The following is a 21,312-nucleotide window of genomic DNA, read 5'->3' as shown; positions in this document are numbered from 1 at the left end:
GTGCAAAGCATATGGAGGGTGGTCAGATCAGCCCAGCGTATCAATAGGTCTGAACTGCCAGCCAGAAGCTCTACAGGAAGCACTGAAGGGGAATGGCCTGGATCTGATCTGCAGGAGCTGCAGCTCACTGATGGAGATACAAAATAAAGCTGAGCTTTGTTTTCCAGAACTCCTCAACAGTTCCTGCAGGAGGATGACGCTTTACTGGTCCAAAGCTGTACTCCTGTACATTGAGGTGTTCTGCATCTCTCTGATCACTGCTGCTCTAAACCTTCTGGTCATCATCTCAGTCTCCCACTTAAGGCATGAATTAACTTGTTACTTAAAACTACAGTTTTAAATTAACATATGTAAAAACTTAGACTTACATCAGTGGAATTAGCTAAGAAAAAAAAGAAGTGCAATAGTATAGTGCTGCAGCACTTCCTAGAAAATAAAATCTATATCAAAGGTGAGAAATGCGATTCAGTCTCTTTTCTTGGTTTCATCTTACACTGAAAAAAAGGGACTGGCCATCTCTTGGATTTATGTAAGCATCTTGCATGTATTTAACACAATTGCCTCATGTTTTAAAGTTAAATGTAACTATATAGTGTAAAAACTACATGATATGCAGAAAGGGTGTATTAAATTGTTCATATCATGTTCAGGTGAAGTCAATAAGATAGCAACGTTAAATCTCGTGAAACCACGCGTGATTTCATCTCGCGGGCTTTGGATCGTGGTTTAAAAAAGGCATCCATCTCAGTCAAGTCGAGCAGCCAACTCTACGTTTTTGGTATGTCTTGATTTTTTGAATTAATATTTACCATATTTCAGCCAAATGTAGTTAAACGTCTAGAGTGTCGCCATGTAACATGCTAAAAAAGAGCCGTTAGCTTATTTGCTGTTTTATCTGTTGTCAAAGAATTGGCGCTTTTTCATTTGAATTTGTCTTTGGCACAAGAGCCGTAATATCACATTAAACCTAATTACGAGGCACTCATAACATAATTTGGTTTTCTGTGTGAATAGATTTGCCAACTGACTCTTCAGTTACATTGTGTATTTACTGCACCGTGGTGTTAGTGAGATTTTGGACATTGAACAGCTTTAGCTAATATCATCAGCGGCATTATGCTAGCTTACATCCCTACCCCTCCTGCCCTCACCTGCTGTCCTTTTGTTTTTGTTTTTGTTTTTTTTGCTGCACATTGAGAGACGACCTCTATTCTGCATTTCACCAGGAGTCAGCTGATGGATTGTGGGTTCAAGGTGTTATGGTAAGAAAGTATATTCTATTTTCGTTTCTGTAACTTAATTATAATGGGTTTTTTATAATTATTAGGTGCATGCATACTCACCCTATTAATACAACTGAGAAATCCAAAATCTGCCATAGGTTTAACTTATACCTGTATGTATTGCCAGAAAGGTGATTACTGGACTCGCATTAATGCACACTTGAACTGAAATGAGGTTGTAACTTGTGGGTTGTTGGGTTGCAAATCAGAAACAAACATCTTTGGATTTTTTTAATCCCATAAGATCTGGAAACACAGTTTTTATTCAACATAACATTACTGATTAACCAAGCACAGTGCCTGCTGTTATTTCAAAATAATTTTATGTCATTTCAGATAAAATGCAGCATTCCAGTGCATCCCAACCATGCCTTTACAGTCAAGGTTTCTGACGGAGCTGAGTTTCTCTCTGACAGTCTGGTGAAAGTGTTTGCAAAGTGATCGGGGGAACAGGGCACAAAGCTAAAGGATGTAGCTGCCATTATGACAGTAAGAACTTTAAAATTCTTTAACTACAAAGTGTATATGTATTGCATTAGGTCAGTAAAAGATTTTTATGCTACATCCATTGAAACAGTCAACTATTACCTGTGAGTAATGATTCCACTAAAAGGATGCCATAATTTTCGTCATGCATTTACTGGCCCACTGAGAAAAATTTATCTTTTTTTAAAAATAAATGTTCTGGAAACTATATATCCATAAAGTTGATGTCAAACAGGAACTTTTGATATTGCTTTGTAGATGCTGGTGTTGCATGTTGACTGGTTTAAAAAGTCAAGAGTTTTTGTCTGGGATCATTTTCTTCTGTGCTACTGAAAAGTTCACAAATCTCTGTTTTCTTTGTTATAATAGTCAAGGATGACATTAATGCTCGGAGTCCCTCATCAAAGTGCTCCGCATCTGTGTGAAAGACAATTGCAACATCTTGGTGCAGGAGTTCATGGTGAGTGTTTTATGAGTAGATTGTGGATTTGCAACATTTAAAAATGCATTTAGTTATCCACTTGATCCTCATTGGACTGGTTAGGACCAGTAGTCCTCTTTAATAATTTGAAGTTCACATGAGGCCTGGTAGTGAACTCGGCCGCCGGCCCTTGAGGCCCCACCCCCACCCCTGTATTAGGGGTCACATCAGTGTGAAAAAACTTTAAATTTGTCATTCTAATGAACAAAGGAAAATCCCACCAGTATTTACATTAGCTTTTGTTTGAAAAAAAAAAAAAAAAGACCAACTGACCAACAGCTAACCAAATTGTGGGGCTGAAAGTCTAAATTCTAACATCTTCTGAGTGACATAACCTGGATTTCTGATGGGCCGGTGTCTTTCTAACAAAAACTAATGTAAAGCATTTGAAATTATTATGTTTTTCACCCTCTCTTAGAAACTCTGTTAGACCATGAATGGCAGCATGGCAGGCCACTCTTTGGCTACAGCTATTTACTATGTTGCTTGCATTGGTTTAAATTACTCTAACATTAGAACTGGTAGATTCAAAAGAGATGAGTTTAAAAAGGAATCTTAAAGAAATGTTTTGTGTTTAACCAGGACTTGACTGAGGCCACTGCACAGATTGAGAAAACCACAATGAACATCTGTCTCCAGAGATGCGCCAGGCAATGACTTTTCTGATGTTGTTCTTCAAGATCTGGATAACGTGACCTTTGCAGTAGCCATGCTGTTTGGACCTTTTTTATTCCTTCCATCACAACTCTGCTACACTTTTGAGGTGATTCAAAGGGTGGTAATGGAGTTGGATGCAACTCAGCTCTCAAGAAAAGCTCACAACTAAGACAAAACTGCTCCTGCAACGAAGCTCACTGTTATGCATGTGAGGTGACCAGCTCTAGGTGAGAGGACATTTAAATCTCACACTTGTTCTGCTGCATTTTTGAAGCTCAATTCCAGGAACGGATCGCAGGGTTCATTTTTATATACTCTGCAACTGCCATGAGGACGAGCTGTTTTTTGTTGTTGTTTGTTTTTCCTTTTGCTCTGTACAAGTTCTGTTTGTCTGTTTGGCAGCATTTTTAAATTTCTCTTTGTATTTTTTCTTTCTTTTACTAGTGAAGAGATGTAGCGTGAACAGTTATACAGTCTAAATATCCCATATGGGTCGTGTGAAATGGTATTTTCAGTTTCATTCAGTTGAAGTAAAGAACGTTGAATATTTCTAAGTGTGCTGTTTTGAACCAAGATGTCACAGTATGATCAGTGCTGTAATTTTTGACAGTCACTGTATCAATGTTATTTTTGCGTCTCTTGAATAAAGTTTTTGACCTGCAAGTGCTAATTTCTTTAGTTATTGGGGTAAAATGGGTAGTGTTAATAGGAAGGTGTTTGCCAATTCAGTAACCTAAATTGTTTAGTTATAATTGTTGTTTAACTGAATCTTGATGTCAGAGGCCTTAAATAGAATGTTTTGTATTGTTCTTTCCCAACATTTTTCAAAAGAAACAGTCTAATTTCTTTGCTGCGATTGATTCCAGAGAACACGGAAGAACTGACATTATTTAACTGTTGATTTATATAGATTCAGTAGAGGAGTAATGTCAGTTTAATTCTTTACCTACTGCAGTGAAATTAGACATGTTGTTTTGAAAGGTTACTGGTGGATGCCAGCAACCATCTTGGAAGAGAACAATACAATCTGTTATAAGGCCTCTGTTGTGATATTTTGATACCATGGTAGCATTTACAGGATATTGTTTTATAGCGATATTATACAGGAAAACTGTTATACTAGTTGTTTTTCTCTTTCTCTGTGACCCAAGAATTAATGTGTAAGAATCACAGGATGGTACCTCAAGGTTGAAAACACCACAGAGATCACTCCCTTACTCCCATCCTCCCTTCTTTATCTCTTAGAAAAAGGCTTGTTAAAGGCCAGGTGGTTTGTTTCAGAATTCACTAATGAAAGAACTCTGTATTCTATGTCTAGGAGTGTATTTTGCTGGGATGATCATAAATTGTAGCTGAACTGATAAACTACACAAAGGATACTTCTTTGCTCAGAAGGCAGGAAGACGTTTCCTTATTTGGTCTGTACCGGTTTGAACTGAGAACCTGCTGACACACGAACCTCTTTTTCCTCTATATATACTGTTGTCTGATGAATAAACCTTTGAGTTGATTGTGGGAGAGCAACCTGAACAGTCTCTGTATCATTTTGTTCTCCTAACTGCTCCCGACGTCGTAACTAACCCAGCTGAACGGCATACCTGAGCGTTACTTTGAATAATTAGGAATCTTATAAGGAAAGGACAAAACTCTGCTTATCGGTGCTCACGCCTTGGAGGAAACCCGATCCACGGAGAAACCCGGGACGGAGATTTCTTTCAGCCTCCATTTGAAAATTGTGTATTTGATACTAGAATATAATAGCAAAATGTAATTTGAAGATAACATGTAGTATTTAAGTGACCAAGTAGTATTGGGTAAAAGTTATTGAATCATGTTGGGATAACGTGAGAAAATTGTGAAGGATTAAAATATTCCAAGAGCTCAAATTACTTCATCAAAACATGTTTAAGTCACATTTTATCAACACAAATATCACAGGTTTATTGAACATGAATAAATTGTGTTAATTTAACTCAATTGTTTAAGTTGCTGCCAAAGCAAAACATCTGTGTGCAACAAATGTCCACCATTGAATTAAGTAAATCCAACAACATATTTTTTTCAGTGTAGAGAAATGGCCGATTAAGGCAGATCCAGCTACAGTGTAGGCAGTGTTGCCTGGCCCGTACTGGTAACTCGGAAGCATCTCCAGTGCTTGGGCTTTCTTGGTTTTGTTCTTGTTGTTGTTTGTTCTTCTCTTCCCTCAGGAATGAGAAAGAAAAATGCATCCTTGTGCCTTTTTCTCCAATTGTCTGTGTGAACAAAATTATAATGCTCTGGATGAATAGAGAGAATTGCTGGAAGGAGCTGAGAAACCTTTTGTTGTTTGGATGGACCATTAAAATCCTTTAGTGCCGTTGCTAAGCAACTCCATGCTCATTAAGCCAAGTGGATCCTGTTCTTTACTAGATTTAATCTTGCTTTTGCCTACAGACCTGGATCTGAACCTCTGACGGCACCTAGTGCTCCAATCCTTCTGGTCCATCACCCATCATCAGCTCACTAATCTGGGAGATGGAAAGAAACTTGTTGAAAATGCTCAGCAGGATGAGTCTGACCCAGGAAAAAAGATCACTTAACTGTATTTTTGTTCCCTCCAGTGTTTATTCCCAGATTATACATTGGGCCCATACTGTCAAGTCAAGTTCAGCTGTCACCCTGGTAATAATGAAAGAACCCGAGGAAAGAGAGAAACAAAATCCAGTCTCCTGGGCAGCCTCCTGGGCTGCCCCTCCTGGGCAACCAGGAGGGGCAGCCCAGCCCAAGCAGAGAAGCCCAGACCTCCCTTTCCCCAGCCACCTCCTCAAGCTTGTCCGGGGGAACACCAAGGCCTTCCCAGGCCAGCCAAGAGATATAATCTCTCCAGCATGTCCTGGGCCTCCCCAGAAAACCTCACCCAGGAGGCGCCCAGGAAGCATCTTTGTCAGATCTCTGAACCACCTCAACTGGCTCCTTTCGATGTGAAGGAGCAGCGGCTCTACTCTGAGCCCCTCCCGAATGGCCGAACTTCTCACCCTATCTCTAAGGGACAGGCCCGCCACCCTTTGGAGGAAGCCCATTTCTGCCGCTTGTATCTGCGATCTTGTTCTTTCAGTCACTAACCACAGCTCATGGCCATAGGTGACGGTAGGGGCGTAGATCGTCCGCATCGCTGCAGCCGCTGCACCAATCCGTTTAAGACATAATATAATAATAACCAATATCATGAATTCCAGATGAATGAAAAATTACTGATCATTAATTGATTGCATAAGACAGTGAATGTATAGTGTAGTGAGAAAAAGGAGGGACAGGGATTTTGTGTGTGTCGTGTGTGTATGTCTGTGGGTGGTAGTGAAATAAATCACGTCTGTGAGAAAACATTCTGACAGCTGCAGCTCTCTGACGATGGAGATATAGAAAGCAGCTTTGTTTTCTGAATCCAAGCCTGAGCTGGAGCTTTTTAATATTTATGGGTCACCTGCTCAGCATGTCAGCACCCTGCATTCTGTTTTTATTCCCATTTTACTTTTTTAACTTTTTAAAGGGAAGAGCAGGCTGTACCTGCTGCAGAGACTCAGGTCTTTTGGAGTGAAGGGCCCAATCCTGAAGAGCTTCTATGACTCTGTGGTGGCCTCAGCCATATTTTACGGTGTGGTCTGCTGGGGCGGCAACATCTCTGCTGGGGACAGGAAGAGACTGAACAGGCTGATCCGGAGGGCCAGCTCTGTTCTTGGATGCCCTCTGGACCCAGTGGAGGTGGTGAGTGACAGGAGAATGGTGGCTAAGCTGTCATCCCTGTTGGACAACATCTCCCACCCCATGCAGGAGACTCTGACAGCACTGAGCAGCTCCTTCAGTGGCATGCTGCGGCACCCACGATGCAGGATGGAGAGATTTTGCAGGTCTTTCCTCCCCACTGCTGTCAGACTCCACAACAAAGACTCCGCAACTGACCAAACACATACATCCACATATGTTCAATAGCAATTGTGCAATACTCTTTTTCTGACAACATTGTATTTTACTCAGTTGTATATAGCATTTCTATTCTGTTTTATTCTATTGTGGCCAGTATTTTATTTTATTTAATCCTATAGTGTACAGTTGTGTAGAGTATCTTATTCTTATTGTTATCCTATTCCAGTCTCTCTAATTTTGCTATGTAACTTTGCACTGCCCACTTTCTGCTGTAATAAAACAAATTTCCCACATGTGAGACTAATAAAGCTTATCTTATGTTATCTTATGTTATCTTATGTTATCTTATCTTATCTTGCTGTGCAAGAAACTGCACAATGACAATAAAAAACTCTGAGTCTCTCTTATCAATTGATTCAGAATTCCATTTCTGATTACTGATTCTGGCACAACGCTGTAGATAGTTAAATTAAAAACTCTATCGGTCTTTTAACATTATCTGAATTATGGTGGTAATTGAAGTTTCTCTGCTAAGTCAGTTTTACACATATGTTACAAAAGCATCATATGACACCGTATGATGGGAATGTTGTTGCAACAACAAATATCTGATCAACACTATCTTGATTATATATATAAAACCAACATCAGCATTGAGGAATTATTATATTTTTTCAAGGCAAAAATTTTTTTTTTGGTCATTACCAGAATAAATAAATATTAATTGTGATAACTATGTTTGGATGAGAAACTAGGGCTTCAGTGAATGAGTGAAAAGTAAAAGAGGTTGTGTGGACAAAAGGAGGAAGGATATCATTCTCCAGGGAGCACAACAGTGGATGGGAGGTATGGTAGAAGGAGATAAATTTGCTGTATGACAGAAAGTTCTGTCCAGACAGCTGCAGGAACCTGATGATGGAGATCCAGATGCATCCAGAGGCAGAGCTCTGTTTTCCAGAGCTACCGAACAGTTCCTGCTGGAAGCCGACACTTCACTGGTCCAAAACGGTGCTCCTGAACGTTGGGCTTTCGTCCATCTCTGTGATCACTGCTGCTCTTAATCTGCTCATCATCATCTCAGTCTACCACTTCAGGCAGAGATTAACCTTTCAGATGAAACTAAAGTTCAACTTTTAGAAAATAATGTTACATTGACATCATATTCTTCAGTAATGTTTGAATTATGTCAAGATGAATGTCCTGTGTGTACCTAATCATAACTGTATAGTTTTATTTCCTTAATTGCACCATGCCTCAGCAATGGAACATTTCCATTGAAGACATTTGACATGATTAATGGGTAATTTGTAATTTTCTGTCTCCCTGCAGGCAGCTCCACACTCCCAGTAACATCCTCCTCCTCTCTCTGGCTGTCTCTGACTTTTTTGTGGGTTTTCTGTTGCTGCCGGTAGAAATCTTCAAAAACACGGCCTGCTGGGTATTTGGTGATCTCATGTGTTCACTTTATATTTATCTGAGCGGCATTCTTATGAATGCTTCAATTGAAATTATTGTTTTTATATCAGTTGACCGCTATGTGGCTATTTGTGACCCTCTGCATTACCCCACCAGAATCACTGTGACACGAGTCAAACTCAGTGTTTGTCTGTGTTGGTTTTATGCTATTTTCTACATGAGTCTTTACACAAAGGATGTCTTGATAAAGCCAGGCAGGTATGCTTCCTGCTATGGAGAGTGTGTGTTTTTTATTGAAGATATAACTGGAACTGTTGACATTGTTTTATGTTTTTTTGTTCCAGTTATTATCATCATTGTTCTGTATACAAGAGTATTTGTAGTGGCAGTGTCTCAGGCCCGTGCCATGCGCTCTCATGTTACAGCTGTCACACTTCAGCGTTCATTGAATCAATCAAACAAATCTGAGCTGAAAGCAGCCAGGAACCTTGGAGTTCTTGTAATTGTGTTCCTGGCAAGTATTTGCCCATTTTACTTCTACTCTCTTGTTGACGGCAATGTGGTCAAAGCTTCATCTGCGACTTTTTTGATCATTGTTTATTTTAACTCTTGTTTAAACCCACTGATCTATACCCTGTTTTACCCCTGGTTTAGAAATGCTGTTAAACTTATTATCACCCTGCAGATATTCAAGCATAACAGTAGTGAAGCCAACATACTATAGAGACAATGTGGAGGAACCTGACTGAAATCTGCAGAAATATTTTTTTCAGTAAATTGATGTGTCCAAAATCTGGAAATATAAAATTGTTTTTTAAAATGATGAACATATAGATGTGTCAGTTTCCAGTAAGAAATGAAAGTTGTTTAAATGGTTAGGTAAACATGAAGAGCATTCATCTTATGTAACTTTCTGTTTTAAAGAAATAATGAAATCACCTTTTACTGTGTTGCTTAAACAGACAATGAATTCTGACTGCCTTGTCATTTCACCTCTTCAACTGTCTTTTGTTTTTAACATCACAAACAGTTTTTGATAGTAGACAAGAAGACCATCATGTTAACATACTAATAATTATTTTAACATGTAATTTCTAAAAAACATTTTGAATCATGTACTTAGCCACTCATGTTGATCAGCCTTCTTTTCAGATTTAGGAATCTCTCTTCTATATGGAGGGCCAGGAGTAACAAAATGAGTGAATTAAATTAAATGTTTCAGGGACAGTTCTGCCCCTACGTTTGTCTTTAAGAATTTATTCTATCAGTCAGCATCAATCTTCAAACTCAGGGGGCGAGTTTAACGCTAATCAAGTCAAAATCATTGTTTTGGCCTGGTGGCCATTGTTTTAGTTTTCATTCTCAGCTCAAACAACGGACATGTGGAAACTAACTGAATTGTACTTTGAAAAACCCTGTTTGTGTCTCACCAAATACACTTTTAATTTTTATACCAGAGAATATTTACAAATAATAATAAAAAGTGAGTGAGTACATTTCAACATTTTCAGCAATCACTCACAATCCTGGCACTGCCATGGTATCTGTAGTCTGCATTTACCACATGTGTATCTGTTGCAGTGAACACATCGCACAGTGGCATGATTGTTCTTGCATTTGTGTGTTTGTGTCCCAAACTTGTCAGGTTTACTTGCAATATACTGCAGGAAACAGCACCGAGTCTTTGATGGGAAAAGCTGTTCATCAACGGTGATATGTAGACCAGGGTTGTAGCACGTGATGCAGTTGGTGACAAATGATCCCCACACACTGGAAATTGCAGCGAACTTTGCTCGATCACTGCGGGTGGACTTGTCATCAAAGCGTAGGTGTTGCATGATGTCTTGGAAGCGGTTTCGTGCCATAGTTCCAATTATCTGTGGGTTTCCCAGGTTTGCTGACCAGCAGTCATTTAGAGATGGAACCCTGGTAACCCCCCGCAAGATGCATGGCCAGACTAGACTGTCAAAAGATACATGCGAAAAATAAAAAGTAATATTAACTGGCACCATAGAAAAATCGTGAACTGGTTCTTGTAGAAAACCGGTACCCAGCATCCAATTTTTTGAATTTGCTAGTCTGCTTGTTTATCCATCCGATTTCAGGTTGTGTGCCAGAGGAGGGAAATGGCATTGCAGTATATAGTGTGGATATGGACATAACTTTTATTTTTATTGCACAACACCGCGATGGTAAAGTGGAGGAATTAATTTTTCTTGGTGTAATTAACATACTGCATTACTTTTAGGGAAACGCATTCAGTGTAATGTGTGTAATAATTACTTTTTCTGAGTAGCGATCCGAACACTGATCACAACAAACATGCAACAACATTGTATCAATGTAATGTCTTTCATATGCAGCTTAGCAATGGTGGTCATTGTCAAAGTGAATCAATGAGGAATCGAATCAGTAAGTGATATCAATAATAGAATCAGAATTACTAAATTCTTATCCATTCCCATTCCTTGTTCACAGTACTCAAATGGACTCCACAGTCACCAGATCTCAATCCAGTAGAGCACCTTAGATGGGAAATGTGCATCATGGATATTCGCTGACAAATCTACTGCAACTGTGTAATGCTATCATGTCAAAGTCTAAGGAATCTTTCCATCATCTTGCTGAAAATTAAGGCAGTTCTGAAGGCACAAAGCCCGTAAATATGTGTACAAATGGTTGGTTTTTTGTACTGTTTTTATCAATAAATCTCAGCAACAAAGGACATACACCCATGTGTGTTGATTTCTCCCTAAGATGGCAAACTGAAACACTCCAAGTTGGTGACTTTTGGAGATTTATTTCCCTGGATGATTGAGAATGCATCAAGATGAAACACAAAAGGAAGTGCACAGCTTTTAGCAGCTCCCCCACGCCCTCAATCACACACCCCCACTCCCCTCCCTCCAGAATTCCCAGGTAACGACCTAATATACATATGAATGACTAGCCAATTTAGCTTCCACTTGGCTGAAGCTAAAGCTTAGCTAAAAGCCTACCAGCCATTTGGCTGCTATCGGGTTTTATAGGTAGAAAGGTAGAAGCCTGGGGATGCTAGTTTAATCTTTAGATATCTGGTTGGTTTGTCAAGACAGAGGCTATTTGCACTGGAATCACTGATCCTACCACTGGGACCAGGGTAACACACAAAGCTGGATATCAGCTCTCCGAGTTAACCCAGGGTTTCCCCGCGCGGTCACATGAAAGTGTCGGCATCATCAAACTAATAGACATCTACAAATCGAATTCACTGGTCATGTGTTCTTTTACAGTAAATGATCCTTATTACTGCCAACTATTCCAGAGATGTGAAAATCTACAGCATAAAGAACATAAAAATATACCAGTCAAACACAATACAGTTGTAAAACAGATGAACGCTTCCGTTTTTTGCAGATCAAAGTGGAATGAATGTGATTGGTTGAACAATCGCATGCTGTGTGTTCTGTGTTATTTGAATTTCCATCCGTGTTAAAGATTCAGCAGCAAATTCAAATCAAGTATAATAACATTTATAGGCTAAATTTAATAAATGACCAAATACAGGCATGTTCCTGTGATAATGCGCCGCACTGTTTGGTGATTTATAATCAAAATGATCAAACCTGCTCTGACAATTTGCATTTTTATTCCCTCAGCTGCAGATTTGCTGCTGTTTAACCCTTTAAGACCTACCATAGAACCAAGTCCGCCAGAGCTTATATTATATTTTTACATGCTGTGGAGCCATTTTTGGGAGCATTTCAAGTTGCTATACATCAATACAACCATTATAGCCCAGATTTTAATAATATGTATTCATTAAGTGCATAGTAATTACATAAATTGCAAAAAAGTGCAATAAACTACAAAAAAATTGAAAATCGTTTTTGATTTTTTAACATATATTTGTAGTTAGAGAAATTTAAGAGTCTTATCCCTCAAAACTGTAAATACAAAAAAGTTGCACAAAATAGTTTCCCACCACAGGAAATTTATTTTGAGTGTCTTCATAGTTTTATTTTTGAAATACACCAATTTTTATACACTGCAGGAAAAATGAAAATAAATATTATACTGCAAATTTGCAAAAAAGCAGCATATGCATCAAAATAAAGTATTTCCAGCAGTGCAATATGAGTCCTAAGAATCCCAGAAACGACACAGAAAGTCATAAAGTCAAAGATAACTTTTAAAAAGAGCAGTATAGGCCCTGATGCCCTGATCGCAAAAAAGACTACATTTCCGCGAAAATGACGTCACTTCCGGTTTCGGGCAGGTAATGGCGGAAATGCAAAAGTTCGCGCTGACGTCTATTCCAACGTAGGAAGTGTTTTGAACAGCTGATCAGATCGGTAAAGCGTGTTTCTGGAATATTATGTTTTTGTTCCTGCAAGCGCTTTTTATGCAGTTTTTGCAAAGCTTTATGTGGAAGGAAACCGTGACCTAGGACAAGCTGATGGCATCAGATGTAAGTACAACTCCTCCGGTTTCATATGCAAAAAAATTTTTGCGCTAGCTTACGTGGTTGCAGTGCTACTGGGATTTAAAAATAGTTACGCATAACAGAGCGTTCCCGCTCCGATCGGCTCTAAAGGGTTAAAAGTTTGAGAGCAAATATTAGATATAAAAACAAACGTCAAATATGGGTTCAGTCTACGCCAGTGTTGCCAACTTAGCAACTTAGCTGCTGTCAGAGCGGGAAATGTTCACCCCTACCCTAAATCAATGTACTAAAATACATAATTCTAATGACACAGTCACTAACTACTTCGTCCACTCTGTGCCCCTCTCTGTGATATATAGCTAAACATCTAGCTAGCTAGCTCATGATCTCTCAGTCTAAACTGTACACTCAAAATACAGAAAAGAGTTGGAATCAAACCCTGAATTTAAGGGGTGGTTGAAGTGGTTTATTGGAGATGATTCACGTGCATACTGCCCGTGTTGCAAGGCTAATTTCTACGTCAAACTGAGTGATGTGAAAAAACACATGACAACTCAAAAACATACTCAAAAGGAAAAGCGTTATAACAGTTCCACCCAAAACAAGTTGCCATTTATGATTTTAAAAAACTGACTCGGCAAAAAAGGCAGAGGCCACCGCAGCATTAGCTATCGCTGAACACTGTTCCACGCTGGCATGTGATCATATCGGAGAGGGATGTAGAGCTGCTTTCTCAGACTCCACTGCTGCTACCCATTTAAAAAAGCACGGGATAAAGCGCACAGAAATGATCAATGGTTATATCCCGTTTATCGTCTCCAAAGGAGAGCAGTCACTCTGAGAGAAACACAAGCTCCAGCAGCTCTGCACTCAGGGAACAAACTACATTTACTTATTTTGTGCAGCATATTGCGCCGACATTATGTTATATGGGACAGCAGCTGCCCACTTAAACTGTGGCTACCACCAGGTAGCGTGTGCGTGCTTCCTGAATCAGCAGCAGGTGTTAAACAGCTGACAGGTGAACAGGATGTGTGCAGGTACACTGAAGGTCTGTTGAGCTGATCCATGGTATGGAAGAAAATGGAACACCGGGGCTGTGAGCTCGGTACACTCTGTAAGCTGACTGTTAGTGAAGCTAGCGACATCTCCGAAAACATTGGAGCACTTTTGCAAACATGTTCTACGTTGACAACCTGACCAGATACACAGCAAATCCAGCATGTCCAAATTAACACTGTCGGATTTGATTTTAACACTATTAAAGTGTCTATATGGGTCCACACCAGAGAGTGTTAATTTAACTCTTTTTGGAGAGTTGGTACCTTAACTCTGATTTAGTGTTAAACACCAAATCTGTCTGGAGTTGATAATTTAACACTTGGTGTTAAGAGTTTATATATTAACTCTCAAAGAGTATTTTAGTTTAACTACGTAAGAGTTATATTCTAATTCATTCTAAAAAGCGGGAATTTTACTGTTCTGAACTTCTAGAAATTTCTTTTGGAAATAAACATTTACTAAAAAGATGCAATGGTTTTTGAAAAACATCTATTCTGAGCTGTGCACCACAATTTCAAAACATTTTCTGAAAGATGTAACAGTATACATGTTCTCACTTTCATTAGAATTTTGTTTATCAAAAGGTCTGGTAAATGCAAATAACAGCATTCTCATCACTTATTTCTTCAATACAATATGCATGTCCTTCATTCATCCCTTTGTGGAACTTCAACGCACTTCAGCTCTCCCCCATATTCCATCTTCACAAGCATATCCTGTGCGGAGATTGAATAAAAATTTGTTGACACTAATTAATGGCACAAATAATCCAGTAAACAATTGCAGCACAGAAAAAAACAAAGGAATCCTCTTTGAGCCATTATTTGTGTAAAGTATTTTCCCAAAAGACAAAGACACAGGCAACAGGTAATACTGAACTAAATGTAAAACCTCAACCTTTTTAATTTTTACCTAAACCATGTGCACAAAACTCTGGAGGGATCTAAATGCTAACTTAGAATCCAGTCAGGACGTCTGCTACTGCTGTTTGCTCGTTTTTTTTTCGTTTTTATGGGCGATCGTTTTCAGGCTTCAAGTAGCACCATTATACCAACATTTCACATTCTAGACATTGTTTTAGGTGTATTTGACCAAAGGTTTGACTGAAAATTCACATGCAAGCTTTTTTTCCAAGGCTGTGGTATTTGCCTGCAAACAATACCTTTCAGCTAGCTAAAACAGAATGTTATGCTATCACCGAGCAACATGGCTAATGCCTTTCACACAGCTTTGTCTCAACTCCAAAGAGCCACAGAAGTAAAAGCTCATAATAATAATTGAAACAATCTTTGAAAAAATGACTTACCAAGCATGGCAAACAACTCAAATATGTAGAGCAAAATATTCTGAAATGGCTTCACTTCAGCTTCGATTGGAGCCGTGCTGGGGGCGGAGTCTGTGAATTTACTCTATTGGTGTCAAAGCCCCTGTAGGAGTTCAGAGTTAAGAGGTCAAGAGTTAATGTTTCCATTGTAACACCTCCAGATTTGACAGAGAAACACTCATTTTTAACACTCAATTTTAACTACTATCATTTTACACCTCAGAGTTACATTAAAAGAATGTGACTCTACTTAGAGTAAAATTAACTCTACTTTTTCAAGAAGACTATTAACACCAAAACATTTAACACTTTTGAATTTGCTGTGTATGTTAAGATTATGTCACTACATTCTCAGATAAAACATTATTAAAAGTGTAGTTGGTGTAAAAGTTTATTGCTGCTTGTGATTAGAAATGCATTCTGGGATACCCGGCTGCCCCAAGTCCATACTAACACCAGTTCATAGCAATCGATTATCTACACAGTAAAAAATGGAGTGTCAATATTTCAGAGTAAACCTATTTTAACCTAGATAGAGTATTTACAACTCTATGAGGAGTAAACCAGCTCTAACATCAGAGTTAAAAGTCAGTGTAAAGTTTGTTAGTCACGCAGTGAAGACTTCACTCCACACAGTGTTGATTATTACCAGTCCGCAGGCGTGTGTGGCCTCAGAGCTCTAATGCGCATGGAATTTTCTCCGAAGAGCTGCCACAGTCAGGTAAGTGAAGTTAACATTCTCATACTGGTAACATTGTTTAAAAGGTATTTTTAAACTAAGTAGCTCTTTATAGTTTCACTGATGTCGAGTGAGGACATGTTAGCAGCATTTACCCATAGGTTTAATGGCATTCCAGTAGCTACATGCTAGCAGTTGCTAAAAGTTAAGATGTTCGTTATCATCCAACACAAAAAGAAAAAGAGGGAAACAGCTAAACATGAGAGGTTTTTGGACAAAGTTTGTATTTTTTCCATTGTTTAAGCACTGCTTCCAGCTAAGAGTGATACCATATATGCCCCATAGCTGCAGAAAAGGCTAACATTGTTATCTTTTTACAAAAAACCAGCTGAATATGAGAGGTTTTTGGACCAATTTTGTGTTCTCCATTCTTTAAGCACCGGTTTGAGCACCGTTTGAGCACCGGCACCGTTTCAAAAGTACCGGTTTGGCACCGGTATCAGATAAAACCTAAACGATACCCATCCCTACTTGAGATACAATTTAGGCTTAGATATATGAAAAGTGAGATTTGCATTATTGGAATTAGCAGTGAATAAATGAAGTGAAATAGAAATATATCTTTGGTTCAATCATAACTGCTAAGTTGATTAAGCTTCATTTTGTCGTAATAAAGAAGCAATTTCACTAAATACATTTTGACATGATTAAAACATGACATGATGATGAAAGATTTTTAATTTTGTGATTATGCTTAGTTGTAGCTTCATTTAAAGGAAGAAGAGCTTGTGAATTGGAACCAACACAGGAAGAGAGATTGAAGCCATATGTGTAGAGGAATGCGGTGACATACGATACTACCTCCTGTTTTAAACAGACAAGCTGGTGCTCTCCCTCTCTTTCTCTCCTTTTATGGGAATGTCTGAATTTCTATACATACAAAGTTGCCTCCTTTTTCAGCAGATAAGCGAAAGGTTTTCTCCTTTTAAGGAAAAATGATCAGTTCCATACATGCCACTCCTACTGCTGTGGAAACTTGCTTTAAGTATAAATAAAGGATGTTCTGAATGCCCTGGGCGGTTTTTCTGTGTCACATCTGTTGAGCAGTGACTGCCCATGCGCATGTAAAAAATAGATATCTGAGTTGTGAATTTCTCCTCACATTTTCTTGGTCCTCCGAGCCGGAGGAGGAAGCATCGGTCGCTGTGTCCTGGCGTCGTGGAAACTGCACTGAAAGTCTGTCGACAGCCTCTTCGGAATGAAAGTCCAGAGACGTGAAATTCGGGTTCTGGCCAGTGTTATTAAGTGGTCCACGGCGCTGGGATCCAGTGGCTGACTTTCAACATAGCCAGAGAATCTTGGGAAGGTAAAGAAACCACTCACTTACACTCACGTAAAACGAATTTAGAAGTAATCCACCGAAAGGATTTTCAAAATAAAAGAATGAGTCTGATCCACTGCACGGATCTGTAAAAAGAGGACTAATCCGCCGAAAGGATTTTAAAATTGGGAACTTTTAGGACTGACCTGCCGAAAGGGTCTGCGGAACTGTGTAAATGTCTGTATATATGTTTGTGTTTTCTGTGTGTTGAGAGTGAATTGATTTGAACAGCACAATACGCTGCTGAATCACTCTCATTGTTATTGTCATTTTATTTCCTGTCAGTAGCTGAAGTAGTGGTGACAAAAGAGAATGGTTGAGTTCCGCCTCATAAAACTGACACCGCTCCACTAAATAGAGTGGAGTAGAAGGGCGTAGTCAGTAACCACTCTTTAAGTCTAATACCAGAGAAATCTCTGCAGTTCTGTTTTAATGGGTAATCAGCCCACTAAGTTTACTGTTGACGAACAGTGGTTAGAAAAAAAATGTCCAGGCGCCGGACAAATTAGTGTGCAAAGATGGAGAAATCCTAAAAAGACCAAATGTTCCACCTGGGAAGGAAAATGTAGCCCATCTGCACTATCACAACTTAAAGGAGCATTACTGAAAGAACTAGGAGAGACAAAAGGTTTAAAGAAAAAAGGAAAACGCACGCAAGAATTTGAATATTTCCAAGTATGGAAGCGAGAGGCAGATAGACGATGTGAGAATAAACAAAAGAAACAAGAAAAGAAAAAAGAAAAAGCAGAAGTATCATACCCCCCACCATATGCGCCCCTCCCTGGAGCAGCATCAATACTGAAGCCAACCCCCACTCCTGCTGCTGTGAAGCCAACCCCCACTTCCGCTGCTGCACGGCCAACCCCCACTCCCGCTGCTGCGACCCCCCTTAAACTATCCTGTGATCTGTTTAGACCTCAATCTGGTCTTTATGCAGAGGCACAAAACATGTTAGATGAAATGGCACTCGGCGAAAATCCACAGGAAAAAATAGGAAAAGATCGTTACGGACGAGATATGGGAGGTGATGTCGATCCACCTGCTCCTCCCGGCATTTTTCCTATGATAGCAGTACCAAACCCCAGATACGGCCAACTCACAGGGAAAGGTGAAGCAGGTGGAGAGGCACAACGTGATAATAACCCAACTACATTCGTGTTTCGGCCGTGGTCACAAAAAGATAGGCAAAATGTGTTAAAAGACGTTCCCCCTCTTAATGAAGGTTTCATACCCTGGAGAGATGCGGTAGAAATGATCAGAAGACAGTGGTATTTAAATGGTCATGAAATGCTCCAAGTAATACAAGACATACTAGGTTTAAAAATGGGAACGGTTAGGGGAGATTTCACAGGTAGCGCCGCTGATGGAACGCCCTTAACACCTGTAAGTCAAGACCTAGAAACCGCCGTCGCAAATTTATATGATCGCATCAGAGTACGATTAGCTCCAAGGGCTGACTATGGCAAAATTGGCGAAGTGAAACAAAAAGAAAATGAAACAGCGTCCGATTTTTTAGATCGCCTGCGTCCGGTTTTTAGGCAACATTCAGGAATGGATTATAATGAAGGTCCCGACGGTCCTTACCAACAGCAGCTAACAAATGCATTCCTGAATGGCCTGCTACCCTCAGTGAAATCCCACGTTGAAAAACACTGGGTCACAATGAATACGGGACCACTAGCCGACGCATTGCAACATGCCGAGCACGCTCTCCGTGTAATAAAGAAAAAAACTGCAAGAACAGGTATTTTCACATTAGATCCAGAAACAGGGTTTATCGCATTCTCAGGAGGATTTAGAGGTAACAGACAGGGACAGAGGAGAGGAAATAGAGGCAGAGGAAGAGGAGGATTTAGAGGAAAGGGCCAGAGATACGTAGGACAGACAGACTTACGCGAAAGAAGTGAAGAAAGAGATAATACGTGCTGGAATTGTGGCAAGGAAGGGCATTTCGCCAGAGATTACAGACATAAAACAGACAAACGGCAATATTTAAATGAATGACTAAATGAGAAAAAGCCTAATGAAAATGACAAAAGTATTTAATGTCCATCAATTAGTTTCTGAAGTAGAAGGCAAACCTACGCTGACAGTATATGTGAATGGCAAGCCAGTGCAGATGTTATGTGATACAGGAGCTTGTAAAACCGTTTTGAACAAAAAACCACAGGAAGTACAATTCTCAGAAGATACTTTAATAGTAAAATCAGCATCAGGTCATACTACAGTGCAACGACTGACAAAACCTTTATTTTTAGTATTAAGAGACAGCGGCAGATCATGCAAAAATCAGTGCATCTATGACCCGTCATGCCCCGTGAATCTGTTAGGAAGAGACGCACTAAAAAAGCTAAAGATAGGAGTAGTGCCAGGAGAACAAGGCATGCATGCAGAACTAATGCTAAATGATGAAGAAATAGAAAGCATCGAACCACGCCCAAATGGTTGTAAAGCGGGACCAGAGCCCCATTACTACTAGACCCTAGATCTTCCCTCATCATTCCTGCCTGTGGCCATCTCCCTGTACAACGCATCCACTTAACACACTGTTTGCTGCTACAGCTACACATGTTTCTTTTCCAAATATTTATTTATAAGTGACTTATGTATGTATGTATGTATGTATGTATATATATGTATATATTGTACTATTCTTAGTTAGCGTATTGTCTGTCTTGTCTTAATGTTGGTTTAAAATGGAGCACTGTAACAAAAAATAATTTCCCCCAGGGATCAATAAAGTATTCTGATTCTGATTCTGATTCTGATTAGAGCCATTACAACAAAAAGCCAAAATGTATTTGCCACCTACATCTGTTGTACTTCCTTATACAGAGTATCACAACACACTGCAATATAAATTAAGCCCAGGCCCAGATTCTCAATATGATGAACAAATCCACAGACTAGGCCCACAACGTTTAACACTGTAGCATTTCTATGTCACAAAAAGTGGAAATGCAGTGTGCTCAGTGATACAGAGCGAGAAAATTCAGGAAATAAACAGGATGCCAAACCCACATGTGTCAGTGGCTCATAATGATAACACAGACTGGAGAGATTTAGGGCGGGTCCTCAGAAGTGTAGAAACTGACAGATATGAGAAAACAGGGGAAGCTCAGGAAGGATGGCTACAAGGCAGAAGGACAGAATGCATGCGTTACACATTAGGATGGGTAATGACAACAATACCCACAACTCATCTATCGGACGGTGCAAACGTCTGTATGACACAGAATGATAATGAGTGACATTCATTAACAATAGAAAAGTACCCAGAGCTAGAGCAATTGCCTGATGAGTTATGGTCTTCAGGTTCGACCGACGTAGGTTTAATAAAAAATGCAGATCAAATAAAAGTGGAAACAACTACTTCACACAGACCTGTAAAACCACAATATCCATTATCTAAAGAAGCTATGGAAGGCATTAAACCTGTAATCGCGGATATGGAACAAGCAGGAATTTTAATCAAATCACATAAAGTATCATGTAACACTCCCATTTTTCCAATAAAAAAGGCGAATACAGGAAAGTTTCGTTTGGTACATGACCTTCGTGCTATTAATAGCATTACAAAAACAGTACCACCAGTGGTGGCCAATCCACATACAATATTAAATCAAGTGACACCAAAAGAACAGTGGTTCTCAGGGATTGACCTTTTCTGTGCCCCTGCACCCTGACTCACAGCATCTTTTTGGGTTCACGTTTAATGGTGAAAGATACACATACACAAGGCTACCACAAGGGTTTCAAAATAGCCCAACATTGTATGCCGAAGCATTGAAACAATCTATGTCACTGTGTACATTACCTGCACCGGGACAATATCTGCTTTACGTAGATGACATCCTGGTAACAGGACACACACAGGAGCAATGCAAAGTGAACACCTTAACTGTGTTAAAACATTTGGCTGAACAGGGGCACAAGGTTTCGCAACACAAACTGCAATTGTGGAGCCCAAAGGTTACATACTTAGGGCATACACTCACGGGAGAAGGAAAGAAACTACTAGATAGTAGAAAAGTGACTGTGCAAAATGCCCCAAAACCTTTAACAAAGCAGCAAATGATGAGTTTCTTGGGTCTCTGCAATTTCTGCAGGACCTGGATTCCAAATTATGCAGCTGAAGTTCAGCCATTACAAGACGTGATTTATGGAAAAAACTTAGCATTAAAGCATAAAATACAGTGGACTCCAGAGGCAGAGAG

The 21,312-nt window shown here is 39.5% G+C and overlaps 1 protein-coding gene and 1 long non-coding RNA gene across 2 annotated transcripts; both read left to right on the top strand.

Annotated features, from left to right (window-relative positions):
- The first annotated feature begins 193 nt into the window (after positions 1 to 193).
- Positions 194 to 10,784, top strand: LOC143412881 (trace amine-associated receptor 1-like). Its single transcript, XM_076874653.1, has 3 exons — positions 194 to 303; positions 8,137 to 8,741; positions 10,702 to 10,784. Exons 1-3 carry the CDS (start codon positions 194 to 196, stop codon positions 10,782 to 10,784), a joined length of 798 nt encoding a protein of 265 aa, XP_076730768.1.
- Positions 1,705 to 2,982, top strand: LOC143412975 (uncharacterized). Its single transcript, XR_013093512.1, has 3 exons — positions 1,705 to 1,772; positions 2,139 to 2,229; positions 2,833 to 2,982. It is a non-coding gene; the product is annotated as an uncharacterized LOC143412975 (long non-coding RNA).
- Positions 10,785 to 21,312: the final 10,528 nt, after the last annotated feature.

This window comes from Maylandia zebra, linkage group LG16 (genome assembly GCF_041146795.1).
Source record: "Maylandia zebra isolate NMK-2024a linkage group LG16, Mzebra_GT3a, whole genome shotgun sequence".
Taxonomy (NCBI): domain Eukaryota; kingdom Metazoa; phylum Chordata; class Actinopteri; order Cichliformes; family Cichlidae; genus Maylandia; species Maylandia zebra.
Note: the sequence above shows the minus strand (reverse complement) of the source record. Positions and strands in the feature narration are given on the sequence as shown.